Consider the following 15,973-nt stretch of genomic DNA (forward strand, 5'->3'; position numbering starts at 1 on the left):
ATCTAATTATTGTAGCAGATTTAATAGTTAGGGGGACAGGGCATTTCTGTAACTGTCATAGTGAACCCTGTATGGTGTGTTGCCTTTCCTGGTGCCAGGGTATATGATACCACGGAGAGGGTGTGGAATATATCCTGTAGGCAGAAGGAAATGAGTCAGAAATTGTTGTACACCTCGAAATCAACAACATAGAATAAGTAATGGTTTTCTGTGGTCAGATGTTTGGGAGCTAGAAAGGAAGTCAAACAGTAGGACTTAAAAGATGGTAATTTCCAGTGCCAGAAAGAATAGAAATAGGAAGGTGGTGGGGCCTTGAGACAGTGCAGGTGCAGAAGGGAGGGCTGAAGATTTTTGGGACGTGGGACCAGTTCTGAGAGGCATTGCGTCAAAACAGATGGACTGCATATCCAACTGTACCGGGACAAATGCCCTCGTAGGGAGGTTCACTAATGTGATTGGGGAGGGTGAGCACCAGCATATGGAAGAAGAGGGATAAGCTGAGAGAAGGTGCGAGTGTTGGATAATTCTACAGAGGCAAGGCTTAACAAATTTGATAACAGCACAGCATGAAGAATAGGAAGACCAGTTTAAAATGCATGTACGGTAATGCACAAACTGTGGTGAATAAGGTTGGTGAGTTGCAAGTGCAAAAATAGCCTTGTGGGAATACGATATAATGGTAATAATGGAAACCTGACTTAAGATGGTGAGGACTGTGTGCTTAATATTCACAGATACAAAGTGTTCAGAAAAGTTAGGAAGGTAAGAAGAGAGGTGCAATAACAGCACCGATTAGGGAAGACTATGTTGTGTTGGGAAGAGAGGATGTCCTTGAGATGAGAACAGAATCCATTTCGTTAGAGTTGAGAAACAAAAAGGATACGATCTTGCTATTGGAGGTATTCTATGGACCTCCATAAAATGAGAGAGAAGCAAATCTGCTGGGAACTCAAATTCAAGAGCCATAGAATCATGATATTGGGGGTCTTTAATCACCCAAATATTGATTGGATAATGTTAGAGTAAAGGGGTAAGAAGGGGGAAAATATTTCTGAAATGTGTTCAGGAGAACTTCCTTGACCAAGATGTTCTTGATCTAACTAGTGTAATTTTCTGAAAGACAATGTCTATATCATCCTGGCTACATTCAAAAATTATTATTTTTGAAATGTACAAAGGCATAACACTGACTTGAGCCTGAATAGCTACAACTTGTACAAAGAGAATTTCTAGCTTTCATAAAACTCCAAGGAAATGCACAAATACCCTTTAACCTTCAAAGACAGAGTTCTGTTCAATGGAATCAATATGTTTGCAAGGGCAAAGGACCCAGTAACCTATTAGTGGATGCATCATTGATCAGCTAAAGAAGTTAGACCAGGAATATACGGCATTTGTCCAAACCAAGGGGAAGAAGTGGGAATTATATCACATGAACACACACCACCCACACATGCACACGTGTCTTGTGGAGCTGAACAAAGGCAGTCTTCCATCAACAAAGCAGAAACAGAGTTCTATCCAGGTTTAACGGCTCATTGAGTCTGCACCGACAATCCCACCCCAGGCCTTGTCCCTACAACCCCACGTATTTACCCTGTGAACCCCTCTAACCGACATATCCCGGGACACTCTGGGCAATTTAACATGACCAATCAACCTAACCTACACATCTTTGGACTGTGGGAGGAAACCGGAGCACCCGGAGGAAACCCACGCAGACACGGAGAATGTGCAAACTCCACACAGATGGTGACCCAGGTTGGGAATCGAACCCAGGTCCCTGGAGCTGTGAGCCAGCAGTGCTAACCACTGTGCCATCATGCCGCTAAATACCTCTTTTATTGTGTGAATTTATCAGGGACTACGTTGCAAGCCTCCTTCCTGTGGTTTGAGTCTCAAGTTTGCTGTGCAGCTATTAGTAGTGGATTGGATCACTCAAAAGCTAAGGGGTTGAGAAAAATATAGTACCACTTAAAAATGGGAGAAATCAAAAAAGCATCTTTCTGTTTATGGATGGGTGAGAGGAGAAATCAAGGCTGTTTTAAATTCAAACCCCTCCTGTCCATAACACTAGGAAGGAAGCATTGATGGATCTGGTGCTGTGGCATGAGGTGGACCAGGTGGACTAATTATCTTTGGGAGACCACTGATGTAAGATTCATCATTGTATCATTAATTGTAGATTAGTAATGGCGAAAAACAAGGATGAGTCTAAATTGGAAGAGGGCTAACTTCATAACTGCAGTGGCATAAGAGGGATATAGCTAGGGTAAAATGGAACCAACGTTTGACGGGAAAAACTGTCAGGGAACTATAGGTGATATTAAGGGTTGACATATTTCAATTATAGGCTAGGTAAATTTTAGGAAGAGGGAAAGGTAGAGAAATGAAAGCTAGGGCTTCTTGGATGTCAGGTGGATTCTTAAGTGAGAACAGGCCCGAATGACAATTAGTGTTGCACAAAAGGGAATCCAAAAACTTTTTACCAGCACGTAATTGGTAAGCAAGCAATAAGAGGCAGAAAGAGGTTCATTAGAAACTATGAAGATAATCTATGCTTGGAGCTGTCCTTTTAATCTTCGAAAAATCCCTCCAAAAACAGGGTCAATTTTATACACCTGGGATGTGGATGGTCACCATCTTTATCATTTGCCATGCAGGGTCTTTCTTCTCTGTGTGGATGTGTCTTAAATTCCCAAGCATCTTCACAACACCGCCTGTATTGCTGGCTTGATCTTTTGCACCCAGTTGTAAGGCACCAGTAAGTAAAACATCCATTTTGTGGTGTGAAAAATTTGAGGTTAACTACCTCACGTATAGCATTTCATGGTTGAAAAGGGATGTTGACTTATGTTATAATTCAGGTTAGAAATTCCAAAGTGTTTTTATGAAGCCCGCCTGGATCATAAGTTTTGCACTTTGAATTTGGCTAGGGTAAGCGTGATATGTTTCAATTCAGATATGATTCAAATGACCCACTCGGGAGCTTTTCTCAAATAAAGTTTACTTAAGAATATAGTTAACATGTATAGTAAGAAAATTAGCAATAACTTTTATCAATTGCAAACAAAAACAAAACAACTACAATAATGTATAACCCTTAACAAATACATCTAAGATGTTCCAATCAAACAAAAACTTCCCATAGACAAAAAAAGCCCTTTCCACAGGTTTAACACAGCAAAGACTAATGCTCAAGTGATACTGGAACTGAGTCCTTTGGTTGGAGAATTCAAAATCCTGATTTCTGAGCCTTGTAACTTATAGCAATCCTCTGGAACGCTTGGAACAGTTTGAAGTCCGAACAGCTTACCAGAACACCAGGGAGAGACTCTGGTCAAGCCAGGTGTTGTTAAACTTCTTACTGTGTTTACCCCAGTCCAACGCCGGGCATCTCCACATCAAGCCATCAATAGCAGATGTTCTATTCTAGGAAGGCAAGTAGTCTTGCTTTCCACAAACCAGCAGACTTTCCAAAGTCAGGGAAAGAGAGAAACACTTCTTTTCAGCTTGATATCCTTTCTAAAACTAACAACTGCACCCAGCCAAAACACAAAATGAAACCTTAAATTCACTAGGAAGAAGAAAACTCCAAAACACATGACCTTCCTCCTAACAATGCAGGTCATAAAAGGTCCCAGAGTAAAAATAAAACCCCATTTAAACCACTGAAGGAGCAATAAAAAGACTTCTAGAAGGCGGCCCAGCAGCCATGCAACCAAAACAGCTTATAGCTGCAGAGAACATGGTTTTTAAAAAAATAATTCCGAGCGTCACCCCTACAGCTGAGTATATTGTTATGAAGATTTGTTACATGAAATATTTAATTATCAGTGTCATCAGTTGGACATATTATTGTATAATACCATTGGCTGGATATTTATTATAGAACTTTTCATCTCCTAAAATCAAACTGAGCTGTTTGTGATTTGAAAACCCATCAGAAGACTTCTGCAAACAGAGTTTTTAAAGGAGGGTTTTGTCTCCAAGTGAAAGTAGAATCAGACTGCCATGACTGCAGCATTGCCTTTCCAGTGAGAAACTCCAGTACCAGCAGCGACTGTGGAAAGTGACCCTTCAGCTATAAACAAGCATCCAGACAATCTCTTTACTTTTTAAAAAACCTCTCTCCGATCAAGCTTTTGATTACCCCTGAATTTTGTCCTTCTGAGCTTGGTATCCATGCACCTGTCTGTGAATTGTCTCGGGATTGTTTTCTAATAAATGTTCTACACAGATGCAAGCCAGTGATGACTCTTGTTAAATGGTGGGTTTCGCTGTGTTACTATTCATTATAGTGCAGTCCTTGAAAGATGACAGTGTTGCTACCAAAGAAATCTACACATAGCTATGGCATGATAGAATTGTTCTACCAGTAGGTGATAAAATGGCCAGAGGGCACAATACCCTTCAACTTGCACATTGTGATAATAAGATGCCATTTCACACTAGGAAGAATCAATACCCAGGTTCAGCCTTGCAGTTGGATGATCATTATGTTCTGCTGATGACCAGTTTCAAGTATACTTGCACAGTAGGCTATACTTTGCAATATGAGTGAATCAATTGATGTCTGCCACTACAAAAACAGAAAATGTTGGAACATCTTGGTAGGTCTGACAGCATCTGTGGAGAGAGAATAGAGCCAATGTTTCAAGACAGGCTAACTCTTCGAAGGGTCATTCTGACTCAATGTTGGCTCTATTCTCTCTCCTCAGGTGCTGTCAGACCTGCTGAGATTTTCCAACATTTCTGTTTTTGTTTGAGATTCTAGCATCTGCACAGTATTTTGCCTTTATCTTGGTGTCTGTCATTAATTAGACTTCCCCTTGGCTGTTTAACCACAACAATATTTTACAATGCCAAAGTGAGCTGAGAAACCCAGACACGAGTGAACAGGCCAAACAGCTATCTCCCAAGTCAATCAACTTGAAGACTTGTGAAGTGAACAGAGATGTAGGGAAAGTAAAACAAAGATTTTCATTTTAAAGTTCACATTTTAAAAATATCCAACAGTCAAACCCTGAAGCAATGACTCCGCATTGGTAACAGTTAATTTTCATTGGCAGTAATTAACACATTGTTAAAAGTATCTGACAACTAATCTAAGCCTAATTAAATGTAAATGGCTCTAAAACAAACTCCTTGCATCACTTCGGACAATCTAATTTTTTGTGGTGCGTTTAGTTCGCATTCATGATGCAAATTCAGTAACTTCATGCCACTCAATGCATTTCATTGGTGAGCAGGTAACATGATGCCATTATTGTGGAGTGATGATTTGAGTAATGCTCCTCCTCGACAGAACTTTTAGGATTTCCACTTTAATTGTACATCTGCTCTCGCTTGTAGGTACGGTGGCATTTGCTCATAATAATGCGAGGCATCACTAGCCTCACCATTATTTTGACAGAGTTATTGGCCAATGTCTTTTTCTGGCTAAGAGAGGAAACACACTGGTACGTTCTGGAGGGTGCTAGGAATAGATAGAGGACAGATCAACACACTGGAAGTAAAGAGTAGGGAAAAGCGAGGCAAATTAAATTGGCTGGCTAACTAATGGAATGCTGCAAAGATCAGTGCTGGGGCCTCCGCTATTTACAGCTGACTTAAATGAAGAGACAGAGTCATGTATTCAAGGTTGTTGGTAATACAAAGGCAGGTGGGAATACAAGCTGTGAGGAGGACATGATGAGGCTGCAAAGAGGTAGATTAATTGACCAAGTAAAAAGGTGTCAGATGGCGTATCATGTAGGGAAATGTAAGTGTCAGGGCAAGGACCTGATCATTTAAGACAGAGATGAGAAATTTTTTCACACAGAGGCTTGTAAATCTTTAGAATTACTCACTCAAGCGGTTGCTTCATCATTAAATATATTTAAGGCCTCGGTAGATTTTTGACTTGAGGCCACGATCACATCAGCCACTATCATATTAAATGGTGAAGCAGGCTTGAAGGACTTCTCTTTTGTATGTTCTGATGAATGGAGAGTGGAAGGAATATCTGTGAGCATAAACATATGTATATTAATTAGCTGGTTTAAGGGTAACTGAAAGAAAGTGATTTGCACCATTCAAAAATCCTTACTTGTTGGATTTGCTCAGAGACCCTGTTTATGTCTGTAACTTTTGGAATGAAAATAATACCATGGGTTTTCCTGGTGGTTCAGCTGAGTAAATCTCTATGTAGTTCAGCCATTTTGTTCTCTGGCCTTCGCTGGTTGGATTTTTATTTTCAGCTACCTAAAGATTGTGTGCTAGATTAAAATAAAAACAATGTTATTGTATGTTTTTCCTGAAAATAGTGAAATTTAAGGTTCTTTAAATATTTTTATAGGTGGAAGAAGTAAAGAGACGACAATGCTGCCTCATGTTCAGTTCTGCTGGACAACAGGGACAAACGTACTATGTCACCTTTGATTCATACCCAGAATACCTGCGATGGTTCAGACAGGCATCCAAGGTGAATCATGCTATTATGGCAACAGCTTGCAAAATGTTATATATGTGATAGAAAATGATATGCAATGTTCTGATATTGAAATGAAAAAAAAACAACTTTGTGTTAACCATAAGAAATGTTAGTATTTAAGTTGTGATGCATAAACCCATTCTTCCCCTAAGAAAAGCATATAAATTTTCCAGTTTTAATGAGTGATGGCTAATATACATGTCAGTCACAGTTTTGGAAGTTGAATGAATGGGAAAATAAATACACTGAAGTGCTTTGACTTTGAAGGTTTTTACAATGCTCACTTTTTAATCTCTAATTGAATCAGTGAATTCCACAATTCTTTTTGATTAGATGGATTAATTTTTTGCACTTGGGTCCCTTGGAAACTACTCTGAAGATTTTTCCGAATACCATGTCCAATTCTAGTTTGTCTTGAGACAAATCTTAATTCTATCTATCTTCACCTTTGGAGCATAAATATTTGTGTTTGCCTTTCTGTTTAAACTGAACCCAAGATAATTACTAAATTGTGAAATGTATTTGGTACTGAGAACCTGGGCAAACCTGTTTGCTATTGCTTGTCAATTCTTTTACTATTTTACATGGCCCAACTCTGAATTATGTGTAGATTTATTCTACCGGAATAACGGCCATCTCTTGGGCAAGCATAGACTCTACTAGGATATCTAACTTTTGCATTGGTAGAAACTTTTTCATTGGTAGACACTGCTAACTGTAGTTGAATTTGTGCTTGGAAGCCCTAATTTATTTATTGTTTAAAAATCAGTCATCTTTGCAGCCCTTGCCTGTTTTGGCAAGATGAATTTGTCTCAGGCTGCCCAATACCTGGGTGTTGGAAACCAGCAGCCCTAATAGCTCACTAAACAACAGAAACTTTTTTTTCTGTAAGGCAGTTCCATGCAGTAATATTGATGCTTTCTTAAACAGTTATAGTTCTTTTTATCCCAACAGATTGTCACTTCTCTTCCAATTTTGCATCCAATTTAAGTTACCCATTTTTAGTTGTTGAACTGCTTTAATAGAGTGAATTTGTCTGTGGAGAACAAATGCAATCTGGCTAATTACCTTCCTATTTGTCTGCTTTCGATTGTCTGAAAAGTGATTTAAGACATTATCGACAGTGATATCAAGCAGCAGCAATAACCTGCTCTCCATTGCTAAATTTGGATTCTGCCAGAACCACTCGGTTTCAGACCTTTTTACTGCCTTGGTCCAAACATGGACAAAAGAAATCATAGAAACCCTACAGTGCAGAAGGAGGCCATTCGATCCTTCGAGTCTGCACCGACCACAATTCTACCCAGCCCTACCCCCACATATTTTACCCGCTAATCCCTCTAACCTATGCATTTTAGAATTCTAAGGGGCAATTTTTAACCTGGCCAATCAACCTAACCCACACATCTTTGGACTGTGGGAGGAAACCGGAGCACCCGGAGGAAACCCACGCAGACATGAGGAGAATGTGCAAACTCCACACAGACAGTGACCCAAGCATCGAACCCAGGACCCTGGAGCTGTGAAGCAGCAGTGCTAACCACTGTGCTACCGTGCCACCCTTGAATTCAAGAGCGAAGACTGACTGCTCTTGGCATCAAGGCAGCATTTGACCAACTATAGATAGTACCAAAGGTGCCTCGGTAAAACTGAATTCAATAGGAATTTGGAAAGCTCTCCACTGGCTGGAGACATTCTTGGCACCAAGGAAAAGGAATTACATTATAGGTGATAGAGGAAAACCAAGAAATTATAGACCAATTAACCGAGCACCTGTTATCAGGAAATGTCAGAGTCTCCAAATCGGTGACTGATCAAGGAATTTTGGGGATTTGTATTGCGTAGGTCATGCTCAACAAACCTGATTGAATATTTTGGAGAGGTGGCTCTAGTAGTGTTTGGAGTGGCACAGTGGGGGGTAGCACTGCAGCCTCTCTGCACCAGGTACCTGGGTTCGATTCTGGCCTTGGGTGACTGTCTGGAGTTTGCATGTTCTCCCTGTGTCTGCATGGGCTTCCTCCGAGTGCTCCAGTTTCCTCCCACAGTCCAAAGATGTGGATTGGCCATGCTGAATTGCTCCTGACGTGTCCTAAGATGTGTAGTTAGGGGGATTAGCCATAATAAATACGCAGGTTTATGAGGATAGGGCGGAGGGGAGGGCCTGGGTGGGATGCTCCTTTGGAAAGTTAGTGCAGACTCGATGGGCTGGATGGCCGCTTTTTGCACTGTGGGACATTTGATTAAGAACCACATAGCAGATTGATGGCTAAAGTTTAAGAATTGAAGTCGAATTATTGACCTGGTGAGGAAACTGGCTGAGCAGCAGGGGACAGAAAATAGAGATATTGAGCAGATTTTCTGTTTTACAGAATGTGACTGATGATGGCCTGCACTGGTTTTAGATCACAGATCAGCCATGATCTCATTGAATGGCAGGACAGGCTCAAGGGGCTAAATGACCGCTATTCCGATTTTCCTATCATCTCAGCCTCAGAATGTCACTGCAGGAGTTCCTCAGAGTAGTATCCTACACACAACCAATGGGTTGCCAATGACCTTTCCTCCGTAAGAAAATTCTTTAGAACCAAAAATCTGGTGGGGTGAACTCGCATGAAGATGCTTGTCATTCTTACTAATAACTGGAATGCACTTCCTTTTGTACTTGAACCTTGGGTTTAGCACCTTTGACAATCCTATGCTTTGTCCATAATTATTGAGTGTGATCCCACTCCTCAATGAATTTGTTAATTGATTACACGTGATAAACCCTATTATTTATTATTTTAAATTGAATATTCAAATATTCATCTAGTGCCTCTGTTGTTGGGATTTGAATTTTGTTGCTGATTTGAAATTAAGATCAGTTTTTTAAATTTAAACAGGTTTCTTCATTGTACCACTTGCTAAACTTATTGTACTTTCTCAACTGTTCAAGTGTATCATAGCTGTAAATGTGTTTTTGTGAATGAACCATGCTTACAATCACATGCTATCTGGCCAATGCTTCACTCTATCTATGTGTTCAATACTTCAGAAGCTCTGATGTATGCAGTCTACTGTCACTCATACCTGTCCAATCAGGTTACTGCCCCTGAAATAGCAGTGAAATGGCCCTAATGAATCTCATGTTATGTATTCTGTGGCTGTGACCATTGTGCACCATTCCTCTTCACCCTTCTTGACTTCTTGTAACCATAAATCTCATTGACCTCCCCATTGAATCCCTCTGATCTGTTGTATAGGTCCAAAGTGCCTTTGTTTGATTCCACTCTTACCTATTATCTCTCTTTCATTCTCTCTCAATGACTATCCACTTCCATCTCCAAAGCATCACCCACTTCCTCCCTCCAACAGTCCATCAGCTGCTGACACCGTCATTATGACTTTGTTACTCCAGGCAGCTGTTCCAATACTTTCTTAATTTGCCTCCCAACTTCTTGTCCTCATAAATTTCAGCTTGTCTCAGTTTTGCTTTCAGTCACTTGGTTTATGCAAGGAGAATGAGCAAGTTACCAGAGGGCTCATTGTGCTTATGGATGTCTTTTAGAAGGGAAAGTGTCATGCAAAAGTATAACTTATACCAGATATTATATGACATCGTTAAAATTCAGGCCATATTAAAAACATTGCCATGATATTTTTAGATCTCCACTTGTTTTTATTTTAATAACTGCCATCAATACAATTTTCTATTTAATTACTGTTAGCCTTTTATAGTAACTGGCACCAACTAATTAATGGTTTATTTACAGGTTGTATCTCAGCGAATTGGTACAGTTGATCTGTCATGTTACAGCCTTGAGGAACTTCCTGAGTATCTTTTTTTCAGTCAAGATATCACGCATCTTAATCTACGACATAATTTTATGCAGGCTGATGCTGGACTTTGCAATCTTAACAGGTATCTGAAATATTTTTTCTTTTATTCCATGGTGTACACTCTTCAACGGTTACCCATTTCTCTCTCGTTCTTAACATATTTTACCCTTGGGCTGGTAAGAGAGAAGAGAAGGGGAAAATAACTGATTGAAGCCCAGTCAATGGTGTTCCAATTGTAATATGCAAACTAAACTGCTGCACCATGCCAGTCGAAGGTTGACACGTAGTCAAATAGTAGGAGCAAAACAAATCAGCAAATCCACGCAAAAATAACTGGTTGAAATTGTAGTGGCCTTTCCGAGACTTTAGATCTTATAAAGATATTATTTTAGAGAACTTTGGTTTTGGGGAAGTTACATTTTTATAAGTAATTAAAATTCTCTACTTTAGTAATTGCCAGACCACCACAAATAATGGATGTTCAAAAAGTAACTTGTGTTTATTTAATAAGGTCAGAGAAGAAAAAGGAGAGTTATTGCATGGCAGGTGTGTTCATTTAGCTGGAAAACTGGAGTCCGTGTGCCTGAGCTACAATGTGCTGTCTTTTTTAGAAAGGTTAATTATTCGTGGAGGCCTCAGGCTAAAGGGGATTGGTTTTGAAGTTAAACTAATTAATATAAATTCTATTTGGAACATCCTGGGCATGCCCTATTGCCATGGAGATAGGTTGCAGGGGACTGCCCTTTTGTGTGGGGTTTATTTGTATGTTTGGCTTGCAAAGGCAAGCAATTCAGCTTGGAGAAGCCTGAAGGTCTTTGAGGTCTGAGCTGAAAGCAGCCAAGTTTGTGGTTTAAGCCCAAGTGGCACAGTGGTTGGGCGGCACAGTGGTTAGCACTGCTGCTTCACAGCTCCAGGGTCCCGGGTTCGATTCCCGGCTTGGGTCACTGTCTGTGTGGAGTTTGCACATTCTCCTCGTGTCTGCGTGGGTTTCCTCCGGGTGCTCCGGTTTCCTCCCACAGTCCAAAGATGTGCGGGTTAGGTTGATTGGCCATGCTAAAAATTGCCCCTTAGAGTCCTGAGATGCGTAGGTTAGAGGGATTAGCGGGTAAATATGTGGGGGTAGGGCCTGGGTGGGATTGTGGTCGGTGCAGACGCGATGGGCCGAATGGCCTCCTTCTGCACTGTAGGGTTTCTATGATGATTTCAGAAAGCAGAGGAAAAGAATTTGTCGAGAGCTGTGGAACATCTGTGAACCAAGAGAATAGAGTTATTAGAAACCGGAGGTGTTTCAAATTTTTTTCAATCACTGCACAGGAATGAAGAGTAATGTCCAGGCTTTAGCTGAAAAGTTCCAAATCTTACAAGGGAGCTGTGTTTGTCCCAAAAAAGTAGATAAACTTCAAGGATCTAATAAGCAGCCAAAGACTTTCTGGAAGATGTCAAAATAAAAGGGAATTCTGTTAAGAATTTTAGTCAAAAATTTGCAATTGTGTTTTATTGTGCATTTCAATTAAGATGGCGTTTATTTAATGATGTTTGCTTTGCTTGATTCTTGTATAGTAAAATTCATTTGTTTTAAATTGTGGAATTTTGTAACTCCATCCCTTCAGTAAATAATGGGATTTCAAATTTCTACTGGATTTTAATGGTCTCCACACGGATCATAATAGTATCAATGTCCCTGTAAGACGATACACGTTTTCCTATGCAATAACTTCAAAAATGTTAGAGTTTTCTGCACTGAAAATTGACTGAAAAATCCATCCCACAATTCAGAGATATAATGGAAAGGCACATGTACATTTCAGAAGCCTTTTGAACTTAATGACTTCAAATGTTTTTGAAACTGAGAACCAAGATAGAAAACAAGTGCTTTTGGGGAATAGCAAATAAAGTGCTATGGGTAAATCAAATATGTAAGAAAGTATAGCCTGGTTATTTGGTGCAATTTGTAAAAATTGTAACCTGGTTTTAGTTTGTCTTCCTATCACCGTAATTGAGAATTTGAAGGTGGAATCAGTTTGGGGTTGTGCTGAGCTTTTCTGGTTATATTCATTTTGGGTAGTTACATTTAGATTGCACAAAAATCAGAACACTGCAGATGCTGGAAATCAAAGGAAAACAGAAAATCCTGGAACCAGTAAGTAGGTCAGGCAGTATCTGCAGAGGTAAGAGAGCTAGCACTTTAGGCATGCATCTTTAGTAAAACATTTGGTCACGTGAAGACAAATTGAGCATGATCAGCAATTTTTTCCCAAATGATGTTTGGGAATCTTTGTCTGACATCTTAGTTTCTCTGCTAATCTGAGGACTTGCAACTGGAGCGATAATAGGCATTTAACAAGAAAATTATTGGGCGTATCTCAGAATTGCCTTCTGTATTTGAAATGTTTGTGAGAATATTTTCCATTGAGACCTATGTAAGAAGTTTAAACATAGAAACATAGGAGATAGAATAGAATCAGTAGAAGATAGGAGCAGGAAGAGGCCATTTGGCCCTTCGAGCCTGCTCTGCCATTCATTACAATCATGGCTGATCATCCAACTCAATAGCCTAATCCTGCTTTTTCCCCACAACCTTTGATCCCATTCGCCCCAAATGCTATATTCAGCCGCCTCTTGAATACATTCAGTGTTTTGCCATCAACTACTTCCTGTGGTAATGAATTTCACAGGCTCACCACTCTTTGGGTGAAGAAATGTCTCCTCACCTCCGCCCTAAATGGTCTACCTTGAATCCTCAGACTGTGACCCGTAGTTCTGGACTCCCCCACCATCGGAAATGTCCTCCCTGCATCCACCCTGTCTAGTCCTGTTAGAATTTTATAAGTCTCTATGAGATCCCCTTCATTCGTCTGAACTCCAGCGAAAACAATCCTAACCTAGTCAATCTTTCCTCATACATCAGTCCCGCCATCCCTGGAATCAGTCTGGCAAACCTTCGCTGCATTCCCTTGAGGGCAAAAATATCCTTCCTCAGAAAAGGAGACCAAAACTGCACACAATACTCTAGGTATGGTCTCGCCAAGGCCCTGTATAATTGCAACAACACATCCCTTGCTCCTGTACTCGATACCTCTCGCAATTAAACCTCAATTGCAAGCAGGACATCACAGAGCTTGCTGAAACTTGCTGTTTGCAAACTCCGCCCTCATTCATGGACAATTGCAGCAAATTAATTTTTAAAGAGAAGCGGAATTTGTTTGAATGTATTACATCAGAATAAGCTAAAGTATCAACTCCACTTTTTCTGAGGTAATTTTAAAATCAAAAATGTATATGCTAATTAAAGGGAAGTATAATTGTTGAACACGGATACAGTTGTGAAATCAGGTGAATGGGGAATGACATATATTTGTATTGTGTTCCAATTGATTGCATGCTACATTTTGTGTTTGTTGAGTTGTTTTAACTTTCTAAGTCTGAACAGAACGTTCTGAGACTACCGTAGCACTATTTAAGATTTCAGGGATTAGAAACATTTTAAGTCTGTTTTAATAACACTTCTTAGTGTTGCGCATATTTAATAAAGGAAGATGCAGATATGTTTACTGTCTTAGGGTGGCATTTTCCAGCCCCCCCTGCCACCACATGGTGAGTTTAACTGGGAGTGGGGGGGGTTCATGACGGGCCACCATTCCCACCAGAGGCCGGCGTGAAACCATATTTCATCCTGTGAATAGGATGCAGGTGAAAGTTCAACCAGAATTTTCCCCTACTGTCCACATGGACAGTGGGATTTCACACCGACCCAGAATATATCCAGACCATCATGGCATACATATGTTGATGTGTTGAAACTTATTTGGGAGAAGCCTGTGAAGATTGAGGCCTCCAGTGACCTTGGATACTGGAGCACCACATGCAGCAGTGGATAGATGGAGCATCAACTGTGTGGATCTTCTCGCTGAAGGAGGTGTGAGCGCACATGGGGGCGCGCAGGTGTGAGTGCACATGGGGGCGTGCAGGTATGATAAGCGCGGACCATCTCTTCCTTTAAATGTGCATAAGTTGATTTCCCTTAAGTGTGGTGCCCAAATATGGAACACACACCATTCAGTTTGGTCACCTGTGTAAAATGTGCAACCCATGACTGCATAGTTAATTATGCCAGCATCATATGATTTGGCATGAATGGCCACTGCCTCCATGGTGGGAAATACTCAATGACCTGAAACATTTCTCAATAAATGGAATCTGAGTTGCTGAGTATTTCCAATATTTTCTGTTTTTCTTTCAGATTTCCAGCATTTGCAGAATTTTTTATTTTGTATTCATGTTTTATTTCCATTGGCTGAACAGATTTAATGGAAAAATGTACAGATGTTTAATGAAAACTATTTATGTGGGGTGGGGGGAATATTATATTTTTAAAGATTTAATACATCTGTGACAAACTCGGAAATATTGGTTGTATTTAGCGCTCAGATGACACATTTAACCTTACTCCTTATCTAAATTGCATCCAGTCCATGTCACACTTTCAAAGTCCATTGCAGAAATGATGATTTGACTTTTCACCAACATGCAGCACACATAGATTGCTGTATTTAAATTTCTTAAACTGAGCATTTTACTATTTGAGAAGTATATCAAGGTCTACATGCTTGATGAGTGGGTATATTTTGCAAAGTAGATTTTATTAGTATGTAGTAACTAGATGTTATTGTTATTGGCTCGCCAAAGGATTGGATTATTTTAACTTTGCACTTTTTTTTCCCTTTTACTGCTGTGACCATTAGATAAAAAACCAAGTAGTTATAATTTATGTTGCTTTATCAGATTATAGATTTCATGCATTTTCTTCGGAAGATGCCTTCTGGAAATGACAGAAGTTCCTCTCTCTCAGCCGGTTTGTGCCCAGAAACTGGTGTTAGTCATGGGACAATGTTGATTGCTGGCACACAAGGTCAAGAAATTTAAGTTGTAAATGACTCTCCCTTACCTTTCGCATAACATTTAAAATGTTACGCCATACCTTTCGAAGCTCTCATTTAGATTGTCCGCCACTCATTAAAAAGCCCCACCCCTCATTTCAAAGAGTTTACAAAGACTAATATATTTTTACACGTTCATACATATTTACATCAGTTCAAAATGAATGTAAATTTGTCCTCAATATTATAAGCCCACAAAATTCCTTTTGAATTTGCACTTTTTCAAAAAGTTTAGAAAGCAGAATCTTAGTATTGCATTCAAAATGCTTCATTTTATGAGTTATGGTATTCTTTGTCTTCTTCCTATTTAACACATTGCAAGCACTCTCAAGGTGGCTGCCTAGAAGTCAGTGAGCAGAGCACAATAAGTGAATCTCAGCCATTGACCCATCCTTTGTTTAAGGGTTGGCTTCTGTGAAATTCAAAACTTTTATCACTCCTAGTTACATGTATTTGTGTAAAAGCATAGCAACCAACCTGGGATACTTATCGTCTGTCTAAGGAACAAATGCAAAAAAGTTTAAATGTTCAGTAATGAAATGATAACCAGATATATAGAAACATCAGGAATTTGCCATAGCTTGTTAATAAATGAGTCCTTAACACTTCAAAAACTCACCACTCTTAATGGTAGCGCAGACTTTATTTTCTTGAGAAAATTATTCTTGCTAATTTAATTTGGTGAAAATGTTGTCAAGTTTGCGTTCCACTGTCTGCGTGAAGCAATTTCTTTGTGAATTGG

At 39.8% G+C, this 15,973-nt stretch overlaps 1 protein-coding gene across 2 annotated transcripts in view; it reads left to right on the plus strand.

Moving 5' to 3' along the window:
- Window positions 1-15,973, plus strand: part of phlpp2 (PH domain and leucine rich repeat protein phosphatase 2) — a 104,996-nt gene that overhangs the window by 50,384 nt on the left and 38,639 nt on the right. For both annotated transcript variants that reach the window (XM_078210775.1, XM_078210776.1), the window contains exons 5-6: window positions 6,341-6,466; window positions 10,228-10,376. In XM_078210775.1, coding sequence (XP_078066901.1) covers window positions 6,341-6,466; window positions 10,228-10,376 — 275 coding nt within the window. The remainder of the gene's footprint in view (window positions 1-6,340; window positions 6,467-10,227; window positions 10,377-15,973) is intronic.

The sequence above is a fragment of the Mustelus asterias genome, chromosome 4 (assembly GCF_964213995.1).
Source record: "Mustelus asterias chromosome 4, sMusAst1.hap1.1, whole genome shotgun sequence".
Lineage (NCBI taxonomy): Eukaryota > Metazoa > Chordata > Chondrichthyes > Carcharhiniformes > Triakidae > Mustelus > Mustelus asterias.